The 20,628-nt window shown below is 30.0% G+C and overlaps 1 protein-coding gene and 1 non-coding gene across 12 annotated transcripts in view; both read right to left on the reverse strand.

Moving 5' to 3' along the window:
- Window positions 1–20,628, reverse strand: part of GluCl (glutamate-gated chloride channel) — a 37,514-nt gene that overhangs the window by 12,257 nt on the left and 4,629 nt on the right. For 3 of the 11 annotated variants that reach the window (XM_016915982.2, XM_006560169.3, NM_001077809.1), the window contains one exon: window positions 12,417–12,484. The exons of 2 other annotated variants lie outside the window; for them this stretch is intronic. In XM_016915982.2, coding sequence (XP_016771471.1) covers window positions 12,417–12,484 — 68 coding nt within the window. Of the gene's footprint in view, window positions 1–6,004; window positions 6,073–12,416; window positions 12,485–16,809; window positions 16,878–20,628 lie in introns of those variants that run through there. 6 more of the 11 variants (XM_016915981.2, XM_006560168.3, XM_006560173.3 and 3 more) reach the window with 5 other exon arrangements.
- Mir3786 (microRNA 3786) lies at window positions 14,219–14,322 on the reverse strand. The gene has a single exon (NR_039485.1). It is a non-coding gene; the product is annotated as a microRNA 3786 (primary transcript).

Consider the following 20,628-nt stretch of genomic DNA (forward strand, 5'->3'; position numbering starts at 1 on the left):
GTTATTGTAAGCCAATATTGGCTCGAATATATATAGAAAAAAAAAAAGAAAAATTATTTAAAAGTCATCATCGTCGTTCCATTGATTGTTTCGAAGAATTGTATTATATTCGAGCAATAGTGAATATTGCAAATATTGCCTAACACACATCTATGAATACGTCCCTGTTTTTATATAATTTCTTTATCATAAATTGGAGGATATTTTTCTCTTAAATACTGCTACATGTATATACATATACATATATATATGTATATATATATTTGTGACAGAGAAAGTATAGAAATAAAAAGGAAAGAATAAAATAAAGAAGAAAAAGAAGAGGAGAAGAGAAAAGACGAAAACAAAGAGAATTAAGAGAAGATCGTCCCACTTGAAACGAACGAGTACATACCATGTCGTCCTTTTAAACCATACGAAATGTTCCTGCATGGAAAAAGTGATTTTTTTTTTCTTTTTTCTCTGTACATAATACACAATCAAGCCTTTATATTAGCGACGAGCTAAAGCAATATTTTCCCTCGAATGAGATTCTTTCTTTCCCACCAACAGGAAATAATAATATACAACTCGTTCGAGAAGATTTATAGAATTTTTGAAAATTAATTCTCAAGTTCACGCCATGTCGAAATTTGGGGAGTTTTTTACGAAAATTGGGATCATCAATCTGATCCCCTAATTTCGTATTTTTGGAAATTATTTTTAGAGAAATCTTCTGTAACGAACGATGTTAACGTGGATCAGATTTTGGCGTACGTATTCACTCGAGATATCGCGATATTATCGATTTTCGATTATTACGCCACTTTGAGGATTCTGACGTGACGTCCGTGATTTTCTATCAGATATGAGCACCTATTAGGGAACTGATCGATGAAATTCGAATTCGAAACCCTCGAAGACGAAGGCGATTTATATGATCTGATGATGTATGGACGACATTGGAATAGAGAGAGAATAGATAGACAGATGTAGAAGAGAGACAGGTAAGAAAAGATAGATGACCTGGGCGTAAAAAAAAAAGAGAGAGATCGAATGAATAAGGAGAAGGAAGGGGATTACTTTTTGAGATGTACGCTCCTGTTTATTAAATATTAGAACATTTATGGGAAATACGATCTTTTATTACCAATTATTAAAATTCGTTTTCGTAACATTGAATAAATCGTAATTTCTTTTCTTTAATTTTAATTTTAAAAGTATTTTGTATTCGTGCAATGCGAAAGATCGTATTTAATCAACGTGATTTTTTTTTTAAAGCGTTCTAATATTTAAACATGGAGATGTACATATATATACACACACCACTAAGAAAAAATTTGAAAGATCCTTAAAGGATATACGTGAAGAAAAAATAAATTAATTATTTTATTTAATAATAGCAATTGTCAATTTCATTTCATACGGAATAATAAATTTAATTAAACTTAATCTAACAACTTGATCTTGATATCATTATACATTTTCAAACTGAATAATAAATTTATGAAAGAGAGAATATTATGTAGAATCATCTGATAGAGCGAAATATAAGAGAAAAAAATATATATACAGAAGAGAATGCGATTAGAATAATCCACGAAACATTTTTTTCAAAATAAAAATTATCGTACAGAAAAACAGAAAAATAATAAATTTCCAAGAGAGATAAATCAAATAACGATAACTAATATCGTATAATTACAATTTTCAACATCTAATATCAACTCATCATCGTAAATTCATATTTAAAACGAATATTAAAAAACCAATATGGATGCTTTCAAACTCTTCGGATCGTCATCGGATAATAATGGAATAATGACATGCAGTTTCAGAAATCAAAAAAAAGAGGAAAAGAAAAAAAAGAAAAGAAAAGTTGAAAGAATAAGAATGCGAACGATCCGTAATCAATCACAATCTAAACTTTTTCACATCTGAACTCGTATACGTAATCAATAATACGGCCGTTTGTGATTGGCCGTATCACCGTTCCACATCATCATGCTCTGCGACGATTAGTGAAGCTTGAGGCCGAGAGAAGATCGAATCAAGGTTTTGAAAAAGAAAGAAAAAAAAAGACCACCCTTGCTACTCGCACGATAAAGTCGATTTTTATCACTCGTTTTATCGTCACCTCCTTTTTTTTTTTTTTTTCTAGACTCAACCGCGTGTTTGCGATGTTTATAAAGAGCAGTTTGCAGGCTTGAAGATGGTTATCGAGATATCTTTCTCTTCGGAGTCGAAAGTCATTAAATCTTTGCACGTTTTTTTTCTACGCTCTTGCTCGCGTATTAGAGGCGTCGATGCGCTGATTTTCGAGCGTTGCGCATTGTATCGAGTTTATTTATATTTGCGATAGACATTGGGACGAAATATGAGAAACGTGATGCGGCGCAAATTCGAAGAATGTAGGAAGGTACAAGGTATATCGAATGTCGGTGGTAAAAACGTTGAAAACGGAAAGAACGTTCGCTATTTTTGTAAGCAATCCTTCGCGAAGAAAAACAGGAAGAAGAAAAAATATATATATAAATATATATAAAAAATAAAATTTACGATAAAGCGAAAATAAATCAGTTTCTAAGCATTCCTGGGAATATTCTTCCCAGTGTAAAAAGAATTGTAAAAAGAACGTTCATTATTTTTGTAAGCAATCTTCCGCGAGGGAAGAAAAACAGGAAGAAGAAAAAATATATATATAAATATATATATATAAAAAATTGTTGGGAATATAAAATAAATAATTTATGAAAATAAATCAGTTTCTAAGCATTCCTGGGAATATTCTTCCCAATGTAAAAAGTTCGCTATTTTTGTAAGCAATCTTCCGCGAAGAAAAACAGGAAGAAGAAAAAATATATATATAAATATATATAAAAAATAAAATTTACGATAAAGCGAAAATAAATCAGTTTCTAAGCATTCCTGGGAATATTCTTCCCAGTGTAAAAAGAATTGTAAAAAGAACGTTCATTATTTTTGTAAGCAATCCTCCGCGAGGGAAGAAAAACAGGAAGAAGAAAAAATATATATATGTAAAAAATTGTTGGGAATGTAAAATAAATAATTTACGAAAATAAATCAGTTTCTAAGCATTCCTGGGAATATTCTTCCCAATGTAAAAAGAATTGTAAAAAGAACGTTCGCTATTTTTGTAAGCAATCCTCCGAAGAAAAAGGAAGAAAAAAAAATATATATATAAATATATATATAAAAAATTGTTGGGAATGTAAAATAAATAATTTACGAAAATAAATCAGTTTTTAAGCATTCCTGGGAATATTCTTTCCAGTGTAAAAAGTTCGCTATTTTTGTAAGCAATCTTCCGCGAAGAAAAACAGGAAGAAGAAAAAATATATATATAAATATATATATAAAAAATTGTTGGGAATGTAAAATAAATAATTTACGAAAATAAATCAGTTTTTAAGCATTCCTGGGAATATTCTTTCCAGTGTAAAAAGTTCGCTATTTTTGTAAGCAATCTTCCGCGAAGAAAAACAGGAAGAAGAAAAAATATATATATAAATATATATATAAAAAATTGTTGGGAATGTAAAATAAATAATTTACGAAAATAAATCAGTTTCTAAGCATTCCTGGGAATATTCTTCCCAGTGTAAAAAGAATTGTTGTGAATAAAAATTCGAACGTTCTATTTTGCGAATAGAGGGAATAAAAATTGTTCTTCCCGAATTTTCGAACCTCATGCAATCTTTTCTACGCTTTCCAATTTTCATACTAGAGATATATTCCCTCGCACAATTACGCCTCTCCCTTGGCAACGATTCAAGCTAATATCGTCTAACGTTTTCTAACGTCGAGACAGGAAACAGTTGAATTTTACGTAGCAACGAGTAAATAACGAGGAATCTCTCCATCACGTGACTATTGGTTATCAATATCTCTAATTATCTTACTGTTTACGCAATTTCTTCCCACAATTTCTTTCTCTCATTAATTAATTAACACATCAATGTAAACCGCAATGCAAAAGCAACGAAACGCACGACGAAACAATTGTATCGTTATATATATATATATATGTATATATACACATACATATACATATATATACACGCGAACACATCACTAGAGCTGGAATAAGACGATCGTTTGAAACTTTCAGTTTTTTTATTTTCGTCCAATTATTATCCACGATAGATAGATTACACAAAGTTTCGATTTGGAACTGGGTCTGATAACTCTGGTCGGGCAAGGGTTGAGAAATGGGCAAAATGACAAGATGCGGATCGTGATATCGCCGATTCCAAGCAACGATTGCTCCAGCCTCTAGTAATCGCGCGGAAAAGGATAGAAATTAAGACAAGAATAGAAAAAGAAAAGAAGAGTAGAACAGAGAGTGGCGTACAAGAAGGGTGATTCTCAGAGGAGCCTTTCGACTTTCGACTTTCGACTTCGACTGCCTGCGCACGAAGGATCGTATTCTATCACGCGTGAAATTGTTTTTTTAAAATTCGAGGAAAAATAAAATGGAAGAAATGGAAGAAATTCCATGTTCTTTCAAAAATATCCAGAGAATATGAAAGCTTGAGTTTGAATTTTCTTGAATGGAAATTAAGATAATATCGTGGCCCATTAAATACTCCTAAAAAGAAATTATTTCAAATATATTGCAAATAAAAAAAAGCTTCCTTTGATAATCAATAATGTACATTTTTTTAAATACATTATTATATATCGACAAAGAGACAAATCTGATAAAAATACATCTGTCTCTAAAATAAAATAAAATTAATTTTGCAAAGAAATCACGATTTTTAATCCAAGAACCATCATATATTCGAAAGTTTTCATTTTACTTGTAAAAAGTATCAATTATTTTTCTGGGCCAATATTATCTCGATCGAATTGCACGACAGTTTGGGAAAAAAAGAAAGAAAAACATGTGACAAGAAAATTGGATAAAGGAAAAGAGAAGGAGGATATCAATTAGGCTCGACACGATCGCTCGCACGCATGATCGAAAGGAATGTATAAAAGAGAAACGTTGAACAAGAAAGCAATCCACGGGTCGAGTCTATACTTTACGCATCGTTTCATTCGTTTTTCATTATCTTCGTCGCGCTTCTATTCTCTTTAGTTCTCTAGCAAAAAGATTCCAATAAGGCATAGACTTGGTTGCAACGACCAGCACAGTTAAAAAATCGAACGTTCCGAAACAATCAAATATATATATATACATATATATATGTATATATATATATAAATATATATATATATATAGAATGTCATCGAACTGGTACAAGAGATAACGTATCTATCTTAAAAAAATAAGTCGAAAATATGGACTTGATTAAGTAACATTATTTCTTAACGAAACTTCTGATAATTCTTCTTTTTTGTTATAACATTTATATACTTCCAATCTTAATCTTTTTCTTTCTTTTTTTTTTGAAAATTAGATATGGATTTTACAGGATGTTTGAAAAGAAACGAAGCTTTCCAAGAGAAAATATTTATCCACATTTCCGACTTATCTTATCATAGACTCGCTCTCTTTCGTGTTGAAATATCAATTCGATAATATCCTAATATATAAGCACATATACATATAAATGGATATACGTATATATTATACCACAATACGCTCATCATACGGATATATACGTATATACATACGTATATATGTATATATGTATTAAATATATATTATATATATATACATATATATGTATATATAATATTAACATGACAGTCAACGACATCGAGAAAAATCAACGAGGTGCGACTGATAGCACACATCCAACTGTTAGCGCGGCTTATCCATCATGTATATATTTATATACGTATGTATATATATGCGAAGCACCTCCTCCAGCATACGTATATAAATATACATACACATCACACGTAATAATAAATACAAGTACAGACAAGTGCAAGTCTTACGGCATCATATACACGTGACGTTAAATATTAATAGATACACAATGTGTGGATATACAGATTGGTATATATAGGCCTTTTGTTTGAGATGATTGACTTGGATTGCACTCACCATGTTATAATCATTTATTTTGCTGATAGAGCGGAGAAAGATGTTGACCATCACATTTGTCGGCTCATCTAATACGTCGACCGGAACAGAACAAAACAAATCGATTAATTAAAAATCAGTTACCGTGGTACCGAGATTTGCATGGATTTTTTTTTATTTTTTTTTTTTATTTTTAATTCTTTCTCTAAATTCTTTCTTTCTTTTTTTAATTCGATACACGGTCACTTCTTTCCGGGATTGAAAAACCGGGAGTTTTCTTTTTTTTTCTTCTCTTTTGGAAAAGCTATGTACGAGTGAGTGAAAGAAGGGAATGGTAATCTCTGGGATCATGATCAGGAGATATATTTTTATTTTAATTTTTTTCCTTTTTTTTTTGGCGAGAAAAAGTATCTACGAAACGGTTTCCAAGATCGATAAATTTTTTTTTTTTAATTTCGTTCTCTGTTTACTAATCTTTTTTTTCCATTATTATCAGTGATTCGTACTTGCTTGCCTGTAAAAACGTCGTCTCCTCGATATGCGATATAATAGAACAAGCGGGTGGCTATGAAATGTTGTCATGTATGATCATAAATGAAGTATGATCTGTACGCGTGAGAACATCCAAGCTGGCTAATGTTCCATGATGAAATGTTTCGCGATGCGGGACACAAGAGGTGAATTGTATAAAATAGTAAAGAGATTTGAGAGCGATCAGGTTATTTTATATGCGACGGTCGGGCGCCAAGAATTTCACGGCACTTGCCAAGAATTAGCCAGTTCCGTGTGTGTCTTTCACATTTTTTTTTTTTTATTCTCCCAAGCTTCTCTGATCATTCTTTTTCAATCTTTTAACAATCTTGCAACATCTTGCAATATCTTCATTCCATCGGAAAATTCCGTTTTAATGCAACTTGGCGTGTTTCCAATAATGTTCCGAATAATGAAAGAAAATTTTACGATTCGTTCTGAAAGAAAATGTTTTCTTTAGAATAGGATATACGAGGGGGCAAGTTTCATTAAAAATTTCAGAATTTTCGTATCGAATGATCGATAATAATTTTGTCAAATGCGAGAAGATTTATTAATGGGATGAAAAAAGATGGAGAAAGTTTGGGAAAATAATAATGATAATAAAAAAAAGGATTACCTCCGAACAAAATATCTATTTTTACACGAGTATAGTGAATGGAACGTTTGTTTTATTATTATTTTCGCTTCTCTGTATAAAAATTTATCGATTTGTCATTAAGGTAATTCCATTATTATAACGTTAATTCTACGTGGATTGTTTTTCAAGAAGCACAGTTCGGTTTAATTACTAGAATAACTGAATTAGTCGAGTCAAGTATGGCGTTTAAATGTTTCGAGTAAATTAGCTTCTCCTGCAATAGAAATAGGAATGATTAAAATAAGAGTGGCAACTTTTACAGCTATTAAATCTTTCACTAATGGAACAGTTTTCCTTTCATTGTTTTTGCTAAACAATTTGTGATCGATCGATAAAAAAGGATATCGTACAATTTCTTTTTACCATCTGAGAAAGAATACTCGTAATATTTATACAAGGAAAAGTATAATGTATGTTGTATTTATTTAATAAATAAAGCAGAATGACACAGCGAGAGATGAAAAGACGAGACACAGACTCACACATTTAAGAGGATACCTATTTAGGTACAACGATAATTAAAAAAACAATGAGCGAAACACCTAAAAATTATCATGAAAGAACACGAAGACAATGTTACGTTACAGCGAAGCCATTGTTTTTTTTTTTTTTTTTTTTTAAATTTCTAAGAATAAAAACAATTATTCTCCAATTGTGAAGCGAGTAACAATTTTTTTAATAACAATGTGCAACTTGTTTGGAAATGAGTATATATAAAACGAGTCGAAGTCGAAACAAAAGGTTAGAAATCTCTTGACAATGGATGATGGATTGAACTCTTATGAAAGTACTATTTCGATCGTTACAATTCGCGAGGAATGAGACGAGAATGATCGTTTCGTTTTTTTTAACCAGCTTCAAGATAGAATGATAACGATTTCCTCCCTTTGTCGTCCCTGTTTTGCATTGCAGAAAAACGAACGAGAGAACCATTAGAATCGTGGAAAATTTTTACTTTACGAGAAACGGTAGAGATCGAAAGATCGAATGGAGATTTCGATAAAAGATGTGTCAACAAGCCACATCGAAAAGAGATAAAAAAATATAATTCTTCGTAGGGCGAAACGCGTAAAGTGTTCAAGTGCTCTTTTCGAAATTATCGTGCAGATATTATATTAAACGTTTAAATGAAATTGGAGAAAAAGAATCCCTTTTGCTTTGGGTTTTATTACAAATTTTGTTGAAGTCGCGACAGAGAAGTCTCCCTTTCTTCTTTTTAACGGAATTCTGACGATATTCTTTGCTTTCGTAATGCTCTCGAGATGTTACAATCTTTTACAAGTTTTATCAATTGTAATTTAAAAAAAAAGAAAAGATGGAGATTCTTTGTCCTTGAACAAATTGTGTTCCAATTCCTCTAAAATTTTTTGCATTTCAAAGTTTATTACTTTCTATAATTAAAAAAAAAAGTTTCGAAGAGAAGAATATGCACGAATATGTATTTACGTGATTCAGCTCGTAGAATAATATAATATTGAAAATGTAGGATAATAAAGAAAAGCAAAGCTATAAAAAAAAGGAATATAATAAGAGAACTTATAAAACATTCTAAAAATCATTCGAACGAAAATTGAAGTTTAATCTAATAATTCTAAAGTACCTTCCTGTTCAACTCAGATCTCTGTCACAATTTTATATATTCTTCGATTATTTTTCCTATCGATTACCAACCATCGTTTCTTCTCCATCGAAATTTCCACACTTCAAACTTATTTAGACTGCCATCTTGCAGAAGTTGACAATTTCAAATACGACTCGTACTCGTATAAATTACATTCATTGTAATTGATGAACGACTTTTCTTCTTTCTTTTTTTTTTAATCTTTAAATAGTTCAAAATTGTACACACACATTTTTTGTACAACATGCTATGCATGCCCCATCATCGTTTAATCCCTTACTGCATTTCTTCTTTTATTTCTATTTTTTATTATTTTTTTTTTTTTTGATAAAAAAAATTCTCTTCGTTAAACTTCAATAATCAAGATTGAAAAATAAATTTAACGAATTTAACGCCGCGTAATTCCTCGCTGCTATATATCGTCTACGATGAACGACGAAATTGAATTTAACAAATTCGAGCTTGAAATTCTCTTTTCTTCTTTTCCCTTGAGAGGGATTACGATGCGATTAAAAGTTGATTAAAGAGATACAGAATATAAATTATTTGTAAGAGCTGTATCTTCAATAAATGATATTGAAAAAAATAATAATTCTTTCTAGGTAAATGTAATAAATCGAGTGAAAAAGAAAAAAAAAAACTCTGCAAAATTTGAAAGAGATGAAATTTGAATAGAAGCGTGTGAATACAAAATAAGAAGAATAAGAAAAATTACCATCTTTTTCTTTTTTTTTTTTAATAATATATAAATAAGAATAAGAAACAGCTAATTGTTCTACGTAAGAAAAATCGAAGAAGAGGATTGACATGCGAGAAATTAAAATAAAAAAAAAAATAAATGACTCACCATTTGAATCGGATCTTGGCAGGTTTTGAAGGGAAAAGTATTCACCTCTACTGCTATATCAAGACGTGGAAGACGTGAAATTCAGAGTTTCAAAACTACAAGAAAAGTATCTGTCGAAACAATTTACGATTATTGTGGAAAGAGAAATAAAAAATAGAGTAGCTGAAACATCTCCTGATCTAATCGTGTCTGTTGTAAATTAAAAATGCCAAATCGAAGCCAGCTCAGAAATAATCGAGGAAAAGAAAAAAAAAATTCTACAAAACTATTGCATCCTGATCCTCGAATTGTTTTTCATCAATTATACTACGTTTGTCGATCAATCCCTTCTCTGCTTTAGACGATGATAGATATAAATATTTACATAAAATAATTTACAATAAAATTCGAAATACTAATTTTTTTTAATTTCTTAACGATTTCGATTAATTTTTAAAATTTTTAAAATATCTCGTTCACGGGGAGGAGAATAATAAATAAAGGATATATTTTTAACCAGAACGATATCTCGTGATACAATGTCGGACGAGTTATCTCACGTCCTAATAAAAAAAGACAGGCGAGGTATCTCTCCATCGAAAAGCTCGGGAGAGCTGTTTCGTTAGTGAAATGATTGCAATGATTAAAAAATCTTGCGAAGAAAAGCGACACGAAAAAAAAAAAAGAATCCTACGAAAGCGAAATCACCTTCGAAACAAAATGGCGAAAAACGAGGATATATGTATATATTCTTCACAAATTTTCGCGTAAAAAGAAGTTTGGTGTATCTAAGAAAAGAAGAGATGGATAACAACATACGGTTCATGGCAACACCAACGGTGGTTGTTCTATTCTTTATGATACAAAGAAAATATCTGCATCGCCATTACTTTTGCGTTTCAACAATTTGCAACAAATACAAAGATGCGAGGAACAATATTTTTCAGCGGAGTGTTTTAATTTTAAAAAACGAATATGCAGCATTAAAAAAAGAATATATCTAATCGTGTATCAATTATGCAATAAGGGATTAAAAGAGTAAATTCTTAGCGGCCATTATTGTAAAAAATATATATTCGTGTGTGCGATATATATATATAACGAAATAGGATAATAGAACGATTAAAAAAACGAACGATAAAATTCGAACAAAGTGTCGTACATATTTTTGATACTTGTGTATAATATAACGTCTGTCATCAAATGGCGGACAGCCATTTTTTTTTTTTTTGGTATTTGGTATTCGTGGTATTGGTTTCACACGTGACTGATACAGGAAAAAAAGAAAAAAAAAATGTACAAAGGAATGTGTATGTCAAAAAAAAAACGACAAGTTCCATTAAATCATCTACAACACAATAGCGTGAGCGATAGTATGTGGTGTAGGTGTTTTTTTTTTTTTTTTTTTTTTTTTAATTACGCGCAACACGACGTGCTTTTATTTTTATTATTTGTAATAATTTTTTATCTGACGTTTGATGTTTCAATTCGAACAAATTTTGATATTATAATTTTTCTCTCTCTCTCTTTTCAACTTTCTTTTCTTTCTCAATCGAAATATTAAAAATATTCATATATTATATTCATCGTCGTGGTGTTCGTAACGAAGTCGAGTTGTTTGTTCTTTTTTTTTTTTTTTTTATATTTTAGGCATACAAAACATATGCTTGCTTAATATAACATACGAGATATAGATATAATAATAGAATTAAAAAAAAATTTTATGATAGTGGGCCTTAAATACGCACGAGAGAGCCTGGTACAAAAGGGAGAAACAACACAAAGAGGTAAAGAGAAAACGTGTAACGTGTACGTATGTTTTTCTTTTATTTTTTCTTTCTTTTTTTTTTCCCTCTCCTTTTCTCTGGTTTGTACAAGACTGTTTGAGAGACAAAGAGCAGCGTTATGCAGCGGATTAACAGTAAAAGACGTGTGTATATATAATACATTTATTAATATGTATGTATTATCATACAAACACATAGTAAGTGATATATATATATCCATTTTATTTGTCTAGCTATTATAATTCTCTGAATGGGCTATAATCAATATAGATTTCCCGGATTTGCTCTAACAACACATCTATATTCGCATGCTATCCGATTAGAGAATGTTCGAGAGAATTATCTTGAAGGGTTTTAACTATAAAACTGCATTAAGATCGGTGTCAGACCGTACTAAAAGATACACTACTGAAAAAGGATCAAAAATGTTTCAAATTTTATTTTCCGTCATTAAGAAACAACTTTTTTCTTTTTATCTCGGGTTACTTTTTTAAAGTAATAATAAACACGCGAAGTTTTCTCTTTTTTTCTCAATTTCTTTTATCTTCTCTTTTCAACACAGAACGGAATAGAATAGAATAATTGGAAAAGGAAAAAACGGTTTACGGTTACGGTTTGTTTCTTAGAAGAAAAGTGAAATCTACTGAAATCGGAAATCGTGCGAAAATATTTGGAAAAAAAAAAAAAAAAGAAAAAGGAACGACGAACGATCAATCAAAATATAATTCCATAATAATTGCCAATATCTAACTAAGAGAGACGATTTCTATGTGTATTATAATATAATATCAATCTCTGTATTTATAATACATACAGATTGTATACAATTACAAAAACATTTAATTTTTATACATGTATATATATATATATATATATATATGTATGTATAAATAAATAGTATATATATATATGTATATACACATATAATAAATACGTGTATAATATAAGGCGTGTGTTTGTGATTTTTCGGGGCATTTGATTTCTTTTGATTTTTTTTTTTTTTTTTTTTTTTTTTTTTTTTAACTTACCATAGTAACGTCATCTATTTTTGAGATACTTCGAACAAATATGTTGACGCGGACAACCGCGGGCCCATCTAACATAGCAAACAGAATAAATAAAATTAATCAATCGTTGAATAATATGAAACGCATCGAGGGGTTTGTAAATGAGAAAAAAAAGAAACGCTTCTCGATTTTTGTTGAAACAAAGAATACAATTTCTTTTTTTCTTTTTTTTTTTCTGTTTTTTCGCTCGTTTCAAGTTCCTGAAATGAAATGTATTATTTTTTTTCTCTTTTCTTTTTGTTTTCTTAAATAAATTTTCACTTTCTTTCAAAAAAATTAGATCCTTTAGAGAAAGGGTGGATGGAAATCGTCGCTGAAATAAATACGATATACATACGTGAGATTTATAATAATTCGTATATTTATGTTCTCTGAATTAAAAAAAAAAAAGAAAGAAAGAAAGAAAGATCGTTAAAGAAAAATCGAAAAAAAAGAGAAAATTCTAAATCTTGAGAATGATAAAAAAATTAAAACAGAAAATTGAAACTGAATTTCGAATGCAAAAATAGATAGAAATTTAGATTTTAAAAATTCGAAAAACTTTAGTTTCTTCAAATATCAAAAATATCTCTGTCATATTCGAATGAACGAATAATTAATAATTTTCTGTTAAAACAATTTCCTGAATTTTATCGTTTTCTTTTTCAAACGAATTAACGACACGTTATAAGTTGTTCAAGCTCAAGAGCTTTTCATTTTTTTCAAAAACATTAAAAAAATTACTTTGAAACGCGCTTGATAACGCGATGTAAAAATCTTTATTAAAACCGAAAGAGAAAGAAAAGAAGAAATATTTTACAAATTACTTTTATGAATTAACTGATGATTACAGATGTTCTAATTCTTCCATAGACGTATATAACAGTCAGGTAGACGTGTAACCTTATTGATCAAACATCTTAATTAAGCAAGCTATTTTCCTCATAATTACTTTCTTTTTCGAACGAACGACAATTGCAGGGATGGAAGAAAAAAAAAAAAAAAAAGAGATCGAACTAATCAATCGTAGAACAAACTAGTGGAACGTTATTACGTAGATTATATGTTATATTGGGGGGGAAAAAAAGCATGGAATGAAAAGAAGAAAAGAAGTAAGTAAAAAAAAAAAAGAAAAAGAATAGAAAAAAAATTGGTTAAATTCACACAAGACACTTTTGTATATGTACATATGTATATCGAAAGTCTAAAGAATGTTATAAGCATGTTTTTATACATATAGACGATAAATGTTATTTACAAATTTTAAAAAAAAAAACACAAATTTACAACGAAATAAAGGAAAGCAACAACATAAATTATCCAATTTCGAAGTTAATAATGGAAAATTGTAGATTCCCTATGCTCGAAAAGTCTTCGAAGTATATTGAACAAGCATACGTGTGTCATGTTATCTTAATAATCAATTTTTTTGTTAATTTGAAAAAATTTTCACACAAAATAATTCGATTGCAATTATTTCGTGCAATTGTAACTAATTATTAAATTCGATTGTCCGTAACGAATATATCGAATAGAAATTGAATATTCGTTTTTTTCAGTGGTATAAAAAAAGGCTGAGATTGATCGATGAATTTCTCAGCATTGAATATATTATTTTGAAAATTTTGATTTGAATAGTTTTAATTAAGAAAAAAATTCCGAGAATATTGCAAATAAAATTTGAATAATTTACTTCCGATTAAAATCATTTTGATTTTTGAAATTGACGACGCCCTGAATGTTACACAGCACGACAATTTTATCAAAAAAAAAAAAAAATCTGTTGGTTGGACGAGCCAGACGTATCGTCCTGAGCCATACAGAGTGTTTGCGTAACATTCCGCCCTACATGAACCAGGACAAGACGTCGGACACGTTTTGTTCCTGTAGTGTCGAAACGCATACGCTAATTTTCCTTATTTCGAAATGATATTCGTATCAATGCTATCAATTCTCGTAACAAAAGCGATAAGGACGATGCAAATTTACTTGCATTTTTTTTTTGCAAAAAGCAAAACGCAGAGAATGATTCTTAAAATTCGAATTCACCAATCTATTCGAAATTAAAATTAATCGAAAGTTTGATTTCAAACTTTGATTAATTTTTTAACCCGTTTTTTTTATTAGCAAAAGTAAGAAGCAGTTTAGCATTATGTTTAGAAAAAATGATATATTTTTAAATGAAAAATAGAATTCTTCACAGTTGCGAGGGAAATCTTCCTCTTATTTTTCTAACTTTTATATCGAATTCTATCTATAATATAATAATAGTTTACAATCGCGATTCGATATCAATTTTTCCCCGATAGAAAATGCATGCAGAAAAATTTCAAAACATCGGGAATCGGACGTAAATTCTCATATCACGGCCCAACTACAAGTTCACTACAAGAACTATATATAACGAAACGTGTATATGTATAACAATTTCACCTATCGTGGAACCTGATCGATACCATCTTATCCTAGAGGATAAATATTCAAAAGAACGGCGTGCCTTCGAAAACACGAGTACAGTATAATTTCATCCCTTATGTACACATACTCACATCATCTGACGCGTTGAAAAGATAGAACAAGTAAAAAACGGATATTATATATATATATATATATATATATCCAATTATGAACGCAATAAAAAAACATAGCAGAACGTGTACTAAGTCATATCAAGCACTATGAGGAACTACCAGGACCAGGGATGGAGAAAAAAAAAAAAGAAAAAAAAAGAAAAAAAAAATTGGAGGAAAACCTATGAGACCAAACACTTTGCCAATAAATTCTTTCCATTTTCTCTTCTTTTCTCTTTATTTTCATTTCTCTCTCTCTCTTTTCTTTCTTTCATTTTCCTGTCCCTCCCCCTCCTTTATCTCTTTGTTTCGATTCTTTCTCTTTCTCCTTCTTTCTTTGTTCTCTCTCTCTCTCTTTCTCTTTTTAAATATCCTTTCTCTTCGTCCCTCCGCAACGTCTGTGCTCCTATGTAGCGTATAAACGTGTATGTACATACGTGAACATAGAAGCTAAATTCAAATGCCACATGCCTGTATCTATGCTAAAGATGCTAATTGGTTTTGTGTGAGATTGGTAGTAATTCTAAAAATTATTAATAAGGATGTTGTCGATGTTATACATAGTTAGATATGAAAAAAAAAAAAAGAAAAAAGAAGAAGAAGAAGAAGAAGAAGAAGGGTATTTAATCTGGTTGCGTGGCAAAAGGGGGGTGTAGTGGGGGAGGCGGGGGGGTAATCAACAAAGTAGTAGTAGACGAGATCGATGGGAGCAAACAAGACTTTTTTAATTAGAGTCTACAAACGGAGAGTTTCTATGGTGAGTGTTGCGCGACAGTGTTCCCAGATCGAAGGTTTTTTAATATTGTCAAAGAAATCTACCCTCGGTGTCTAGAATCGTGAGAGAAACCGTCTTACGTGATTAATTGAAAAAAAAAAAAACGTTTGAATTATTGATCGAGTATCAGAAAAGATTTTCCTCTCGAACAAAAATTTAAGAGAATAATACTTATACGTCGAAGTAATTAAAGATATTGAAACGAAAAAAAAAAAATTCAGAAAATTGAATTGAAAAATTTTATTATAAAATTATAATAGAGTATAGATAGGGAGGGGAAAAATAGCGAGAGAAAATACACGACAATAGTTGAGAAGCAGAATTCTCTCAACGTGAATCAACTGAACGAAAATTGCAATTGAAATAACAACATTAACACAACGATTACTCGTCCAAATGGATTAAAAATAAAAAGAAGAGAGGAAATCTTTTCCGATGCAACACGATTGATTCAAACTTTCTTTTATCAATCATAAAACAATCGTCTAATACGATTCTAATACGAGAGATATTTCTTTCCACTCGAGAGAGAGTGTTCGTATAAATTTTTATCAAAATTCTTTCTTTATCACTCGACGATCATAGATAAAATTCTTATTCACGTTTGATAAATTTTCATACGATTCTCTCTCTCTCGAGAATTGATAAATTCTTTTTTTTCCATAAAAATTCTTATTGAATCTGGCACCACTGCGACACGAGAGATGAGGTATTGACACAATATAATGAATATAATGTAACGAAGAAGGGACAAGATGCTAGCCTGCTGCCATTGCTGTTGTTGCCGTTGTTCGCGTTGGTGCTTGTTGAGGCCTTGTTCAAAAAATCTTTTTTTTTTTTTTTTCCATTCTCTTGTTTTTTTTTTTAAAAATCTTAAATCGATTATCGATTATAGGCTCTCTAAAACCTACATTGCGCCTACTTTTATTATTGCAAGCAACAGAAAAATAAGGAAACAGTACCCGCCAAGAGAGAAATGGCATTGCACCGCGTTTGTAAAGATTTTTGGATTGGTTTAATGTATACTTACCATCTTGATGTCACTAATTGTCGCAATGCTTCGCACAAACAGGTTTACCCGGACAATGGCCGGCCCATCTAAGGGCAAAAACAATACAGCCCCCTTTTAGTCAGTAAAATTTTTTTTCGCATCTTACAATACTCTAGTGGAATAGTCTTTTTTTTTTTTTTTTTCAAGATACTTTTCGTTTATATAGAAATTTGTTCAATTTTTTTTTTTTTTTGTTCTTTTTCTTTCTCGATCTATCTCTATATTTAAGAATCGACGAATCGACCGTGTGTGGTAGTTTCTTTTTTCAACAAGGATCGTTTAAGTAATAGGAGGGAAAAATTGGGGGGGGAAAATTAGTAGATAGAATCTTAAAATCGTTCCTTTTTTTTTTTTTCTCTTCGAATAAGATTCTTCTTCGTGCAATTTTTCTTAATAATTGACATGAGGCATCGAGCAAATTATCGAGTTTGTATTTTAATTGTCAGATTAAAACGTTTCGTTTGATTGGTAAAAATACATTGGTATACGAGGGTGTGAAACAAAACGTGTTTATCAAAGAGACTGGTCTTCTTTCATCGAGGAAACGAATATATACGCTCTATTGTAAGAAATATCGATATAGAAAAAGTAGATTGTGTAAGTCTCTAACACGGAATGAGGGAGCCAAAATGTCTAATACGTTTGGAAGCTACGGGGTAAAGTGCTGTGATGGGTAGTACGATACGAGGTACACACAGAGACCAAAAGAGATTTGATAATTAGGTTGTCACATTAAGAATAGAAGACTTTCAAGACTGTACAGGGTGTTTCATCATTGTCTATAAAAGTAGTTTGTTTTGTTGAGATGAAAATTTTGAAAATAATAATTTATTTTATTTTTCTATTCCAATGTTAGAAAATATTTTATAAATGAATACTAATTTAAACTGAAATAAAAGAAAAAGCTTCTGATAGATGATTAAAAATAATATTTTAAATATTTCATTTTATGGTATATTAAAATCCTAATAATTTTTTCTGTGTTTTAAGATTCAAATTATTATTCATATCTCATGAAACACCCTGTAAAAATGTAACTATAGTGTATTTATACTTACTATAGTGTAATTATAAGTGTGTAATTATACGAATTTCACATCTAAAATGTTTATCTAGTGTTTCATTGATTCCCCTTACTCATAGGTCAAAGTATAAATTTAAAAAAACTAATTATTTTCCTTTACTTTTTATAATTGAATTGAAATACACATGAAACGATCTCCTTCTGTTTATTCATTCAATTTAATTATTAATTGTATTAAAATTCTGCCTTACTTGCATCTCAAAATATACAAACAATTACCTTCTCTCTTTCTATAATAACTGAATTAAAATCCTTTATTTTCCCATTTACAAGGATTATTGAACATAAAACTAACTCTGTACCACATTTCTTTTTATCAATCCCTAACACATAAACAGACTCACTTATCTTACCTCCCCTTTGTCATTTATAAAAGCCAACATGTAAATCAATCATCCTTTCTCGAATATACATTACAAGAAACAATCGTGTGACAATGATTAACAAGTAAACAAGTTTTCTTTCACAGCTACATCTTCTCCTAGTTTCTAATTAGAATCTTTATACGTGGTCGTAAATTGGTGTGGTCCCAAAGAAGAAGAAGAAAAAAAAAAAAAAAAAAGGGAAAAAAAAGAAGAGACTGCTTTGTAAATATGCTTGTCCGATGGCAAAAAGAAAGAAAAGGGCAACGAGTGCATCTGGAAATGGTAAAAAAAAAAAAAAGAGAAAAAAAAAGTTGGTGACAACATGAACCTCGAGGCGGTACACGAAGTCGAGTGTAATTATCGACGATATACTATACTTTCTCTGACCTATCGAACAATAGGAATTCGTGGTCTAATTTTCCGAGGCGTTCAATGCCATTGTCTAATATTCTACAGAGTGTTTTGTACAGAGAGTAGACAGACCCGTGAGATGGAATACGTCCCGAGCGTGTAATTAGGATTAATCGAACTTAAATTCGAGGAGGAATGATTGAAAATTTTAAAGAAAATTTTTGAATAATAAAATGATTCAACGAATCTTTTTTATGAAAATTTATCCTTCAAAATTGAAAGAATGGAAAGGAATGAAAATGAATTAACAGGGTAAATTTCATCAGTGAGAAAGTGTTAATGAAATTAATGGAAATACATAAAAATATGAATATTCCAAAAAAAGGAAACAAAAATACATATCATGTGTATGACAAATTTCAGAGAAATAAATGGATTAAAATAGTAAGTAAAATAACAAATATCGTTAAGAGAAATCTCACGATGAAATTCTCAATATAAATACATATTTAAAAAAAGAAAAATGATAATGAATGCAATAACAAAGAATTCCTTTTCAGATATGTTGTTACGTATGCATGTTGTATATATGAATAGAGATATCTTGTCTATGTTTTCATTTATTTCTTTCTATTAAAAAGTAAAAAAAGAGGGGAAGAAAAAATAAAAAAATAAAAAATCTTCACTTTTAAATGGCACCATCCCTTTTTTTCTCAGCAAGATAGCATCATTTCCCTCCTCCACCTCCCTCACCTTCTTTCTCCTCCTTCACCCTATCATCTTCTTCATCCTTTAATATTTCCAATAACATCTTGTGTATTGCCATTGAACACTATCTTGCGTTAAGATTTTTTTGGAAATAAATATATATATAAAATATATGTAAATTGATATATTGATATAATTCTTATTGGATAAGCAAAGATTAAATACGTGAGAATATATCATCATCTTACATTGATTCAAACTGAAGAAGCTAAATTGTTTTTGAAATTATTTTATAGCTATTTGAGACATAAAAATATAAAATTATTTTACCTTTGAAAAAGACTAAAAGAATGTGGAGTTACATGAATAAGTAGAAAAATATTTTGTCCAATCTAATAAACATATATTTACATTTCTTCTATTTTTAAGTAATAAAGTTTCAACTCTTATCTATCACAAGATATTTATACAAACGTTAAAATAAAGGAATAAAAATAACAAAACTTTATTACTCAAAAGATAAAACAAAAATAAATATTAATTTATTAGATTGCATTTTTTCCATCATCCATTATTCCTCCACATTTCCATTTCTATTTCAATATTTTGAAACATATTCACTACCAATAAGATTATCAACAAATCTAAATATCAAATCAATAATTGCAACGGCAAGAAAAACTATTCACAACAATCTTCCAACATATTCTAAAAGTTAAAACAAATTGAAAAATCCCAACTATTCGCTATTGCACAAATCTAAAAGCTATAACGATCTAAATTTTCCTTTCATTTTATACAATGACCGCATCTGAATAATTATTTAACTTGAACATATTGCCAGAAATAGAAAGGAACGTTTATGCCAATTACGTCGTCGTGCATAGAATTTCATTCGTCTAGAACGTAGAACTCATTTCTTAGATAGCTGAACAAAATGTTCAAGAGTTTATACATATCTGTTTCTGTTTCTATCCAAAAAGCCAGACACATATTACATCCGTATATGCATCGCATGTTATAAAATCGTGACAAACAACCGATTCGTGATATTGTGCGAAATGTTTCACCGTCACGAAATGACAAAATGCCAGCTTGTCGTTGACCATTAGCTATAACGATAAATATCGTTTCAACGAAAATCGTCAATTGTATTTTTGTTTTCACCGATCCGCTGCGAAACTCGGCACGCCTGCAATTTGTCGGCACACTGCCAAAGGGGGATGTTACCTCGAATATAGTATAGTACCTTGCTCCTCTTTGTCACGGTTTACTTCTTAAAACGTTTTA

The sequence above is a fragment of the Apis mellifera genome, linkage group LG14 (genome assembly GCF_003254395.2).
Source record: "Apis mellifera strain DH4 linkage group LG14, Amel_HAv3.1, whole genome shotgun sequence".
Classification (NCBI taxonomy): Eukaryota; Metazoa; Arthropoda; class Insecta; order Hymenoptera; family Apidae; genus Apis; species Apis mellifera.